Source organism: Cariama cristata, unplaced genomic scaffold (genome assembly GCF_000690535.1).
Source record: "Cariama cristata isolate BGI_N322 unplaced genomic scaffold, ASM69053v1 scaffold29673, whole genome shotgun sequence".
Classification (NCBI taxonomy): Eukaryota; Metazoa; Chordata; class Aves; order Cariamiformes; family Cariamidae; genus Cariama; species Cariama cristata.
In genome coordinates, this window is record NW_009607093.1 from 1,459 (window position 1) to 5,345 (window position 3,887).

General features: G+C 47.6%; 1 protein-coding gene across 1 annotated transcript; it reads right to left on the reverse strand.

Annotated features, from left to right (window-relative positions):
* Window positions 1-1,356: 1,356 nt before the first annotated feature.
* On the reverse strand, window positions 1,357-3,680 carry EOMES (eomesodermin; the record flags this gene model as incomplete). The annotated part of the gene is made up of 4 exons (XM_009696608.1): window positions 1,357-2,035; window positions 2,762-2,823; window positions 2,910-3,068; window positions 3,559-3,680. Coding segments are annotated over 4 exons (1,022 nt in total), but the record flags the coding sequence as incomplete, so codon positions are not given.
* Window positions 3,681-3,887: the final 207 nt, after the last annotated feature.

A 3,887-nucleotide genomic window follows, 5' to 3' on the forward strand; every position in this document is an offset into this window, starting at 1 on the left:
GGAAAAGAGGCACCGTCGGATTTTTTGGGCCAAGCCGAGGGCTCAGAGCTTGGGGAGGATGCACAGGAGAACTGTGGCAAACCACGAGAAGAGATACATTAAAACAAAAACCCACACATAGCAGCATCGAAATGAGCACGGTGAAACTTTGCAACGGATGGCTCGATTTAGAGACAACTCAGCCCCCCCGGCTTGTGCTCCCTCCTCCCCCCAGCCGGGACACGGAGTAGAGGAGGCAAAGAAGAGGCAGAGAGCCACCCCTGCTCTTATCCCTGGCACCACCACATTTATTAAAAATTACTACTATGTACATAGAAAAAGAAAACAGAACCAAGCTTTGTTGCGAAGAAGTTTGTGTGCCAGTGCTCTAGGATTGATCTGTTTAAAATGGCTGAAACGATAGGCAAGAGTGGGTAAGTTACATCACATCCACTTCCGTACAGGGCAGTTGAAAAAGTCACTTTACGTACACGTAAGTAGAAATCTGTTCACGTTTTTCGCAATGCTCCGTATACTAAAAGTTTGAGTAACCCCCAAGAAATGCCTTTTGAACTTCAAAGCACCACTGGAGGCCCTTCTGACCAAACAGCTATAGGTCAACTATTTGTACATTATTCCACAATATTCTACAGTGTACCTAGACAAAACACAACTGTACACTTTGTTTTTGGCCACCTCAATAAAGGTTAGGCTTTTGGGATGGAAGTGTGGGGGTTTTTTTAATGCAAGTTCTAAACTAAGAAAAGTTAGATTTGGTCATTGTAACCCCACCATTAGCAACAAGACCTTCAAGTCAAAATCCTGCCTGGCAAGCGGGCCTTATTTTGGCCATCTTCTGCCAGAGCGCCTTGTCTGAGCAATATCCAACTCGGCCAACTGTGCTGCAGACAAGGGCTGAAGAAGCCAGCTCAGTCTAAAGCAGAACATCGCATTTGTGCGGCTCCCCGCAACCCAGCCTCCTCTCCTTTTGTCAGAGGGGCAGGCAGGGAAGAAAATGAAATTTGGGATCCAACCCCCCCTATTCCCTTGCTCAGGAGTGCATAGATTTGATCAGGCCTCTGAGCCAAGCCAAACTGTACACTTTAGTGTCTCCAATAAATAAGCCACATTGTAAAAAAAAAATAATCTAGGCTCCTGCTTACAGCTCCTGCATATGGTTCCTTCTAAAAGAGGGCAAGAATTCTACCGTAGTTTGCTCTTTAAAAAAAACCTGCAACAGTCAAAAAGCTTTGGCACCTTCTTTAGAATTGCACACAACAATTCAAGGTGGAAGGCAAGAGTCTTTTTGGCAATTGTAATGCAAAAAAACCAAGGCCACCCTGAAAAAAAATCAGCCAATTGGAATAAAAGGATGCTTTACGAACTAGTATAGAAGGCGTAGTAGCCCATGCCTTTTGAAGTGTCTTTGCTATAGTCCTCAGCATTAATGTCCTCGCATTTCAGAGTCGGGGAGTTTTCATTGCTGGAAGTGCTAGGGGAGAGCCGTCTTCTCTTACAAGCACCCGTGTAGACCCCAGAATCATTTGAATCTAGAGACTTTATGGAGGGTGGAGTCTCTATCCAGGATGAGCCGATTTCTTCTTTCACCTTCTCCTTGGAAAGCTGGTCTTCAGAGAATCCCGGAGGACTTGTTCGGGGGGTCCAAGGTAATCCTGTTGTCATTTTTCTCTGGTAAGAGCCCCTGCTCCCCCAGCCTGCCATGGATGGAAACGTTGGGTCGGGGTAGTACCCGAGAGCGTGGGATGTCTGAAGGGGGAGGGATTTAATGCCGTAAGGGAGCAAGGTGCTAGGAGAATACTCCGTCTCGTAGGAGTTCATGTCCAATTTGTTGGCGCCGGGCTGCTGTACGGGCGTAACAAACCACCGCTGAGGAGGGCTGGCCACCTCCTCGTTCTGCTGCGGGGAGAGCAAGCCGTTCGTCTGAGGGACGGTTCTCTCGCCGTTGTAAAACCTGGCTGGGGGCAGGTTGTTGACAAACTGTTCTTGGAAGAAGGGTTGCACGCTGTATCGGGCGCCAGGGACTATCTGGTGGGATCTAGGAGAATCCGTGGGAGATGGAGTTAATCTGTCATTTTCTGAAGCTGTGTACATGCTACAACGTAAAAGAGAAATACTGAGCATCGTTCTTTACAATTCCAGTATGACACAAGACAACACAAAAATACAAGGGGGAAGAAACAGGGTTATTTCTTAGTTAGAATCACAACTGGGTTTAACTGGACAGCAGTTCATTTTTATCCAATGCAGAACTTGTTTAGTTTTCCCAGACCAGTAGAAAATTTCTAGTATTACTGTTACAAGTACACACTGCTCTCTGCCAGCCACCCCATTCCAGATGAGGTGCGGCACCTCCCTCCCAGAAGCCATACGGATACACGTACAGCTCCAGTTATTCCAAGGCCCTTCAGTGCGAGGAAGGGAGCATCAGGCAAGTCTGCAGCTGACCACGGGAAGCAGCCGCCTGCTCCGGGCAGATGCCCCATACACCGCCGCCGTCTGCAGACCGGCTGGGTTCTGCCAGTACAAGTTCCCTACCAAAATCCAGAAGCCTGCTGGGAGACCGGTCATCGAGACCATACAGTAACTATTCAAACAGACATTAAAGTCTTTGAAAGGAGCACATCAGCTAGCAAAGCTGCCAATACCACTCCTGAATAACTCAAGTAGCGTCTAAAGAAAAAACCCTTCCGCACACATTTCAGGCCAGAATCATTCCTCCCAGACAAGAGGCAGCTGCGAGAGGAGACGGAAGCGCACTTACGAGTCATAGTTGTCTCTGAAGCCTTTCGCAAAAGGATTATGGTCAATTTTGAGCTGGGTAATCTAAAAGCGAAAGCAGAATATAGTAACATTAGATGTTGAACCCACAAGACTATTTTATTCTTATCATTTTATACGTCCGTGCTTACATCAGTGTTTTGATACGCTGTAACTGCTATGAACTGCGTTTCAGGGAAAATAAACGTTTGAGTCTTTGAGGAATCGTTCAGATCTTCCACACCATCTTCAGTCACTTCCACAATGTGAAGCCGGGGCTGGTACTTGTGTAGAGATTGCAGTACTATCATCTAAAAGGAACCACAGAAGAGAAGACCTTTAGGCTAACTGCATCCAACGTTAAAAGATCTATTTTATAGCCCGATGTCTTCTTTCTGTAAATTGTAATCTTTTGACTTGGGAACGGAGCAATTTTAACCGTTAACACGAGATGATTCACAGCTTGTAGCCCTGTTTCACTAGGTTACTAATACGTTAAGATCCGTAAATGCAGAAAATCAAGAGCCATCAGCTACACTCCCACTTTTTCAGCAACTCCGGAGATAAAACATATTGACTGAAAACAAAGAAATTCACACATCTATTTCTGACGTTTCTAATCATCTTCTTAAGAAACAAAGAAAACAAGACCTAGTTCAAGGAGGGATCAAGTCACAAGATCAGTGATCTAGCACCTCGATTAAACGCTGTAATAAAGCCCCAAACCCCCAGGGCTCCGCTGGCAGAGCCACCAAGAGCCCCCCAAGCCTGCCCTCAACTCCCCCCCCTCCTTAAATTTACCTGCGCGTTGTTGTTGTTGGCACCTTTATTGTTCGTTAGCTTCAGTTTCCCGAAAGAAATCTCCTGCCTCATCCAGTGAGCCCCGGTGTTGGGCGACTCGGGGTGAACGTACACCTTGTTGCCTGGGGAAGAGAGGCCGGTAAGGGCTCTGCCGGGCACAGCCCCCCTTGCGGGGCTCCATCGGGGGCGGCAACCGGGGAGCACCTGGGGTCCCCCGACGTCCCCTCCCCCGCACAGCCTCACATACGGCGTTGCGGAAAAAGAAAAAAAAAGGTTGCAAGATGCCCTTAAAAGCGTAGCTTTTCCCGCAGTGGGATGCCGGGGGTGGG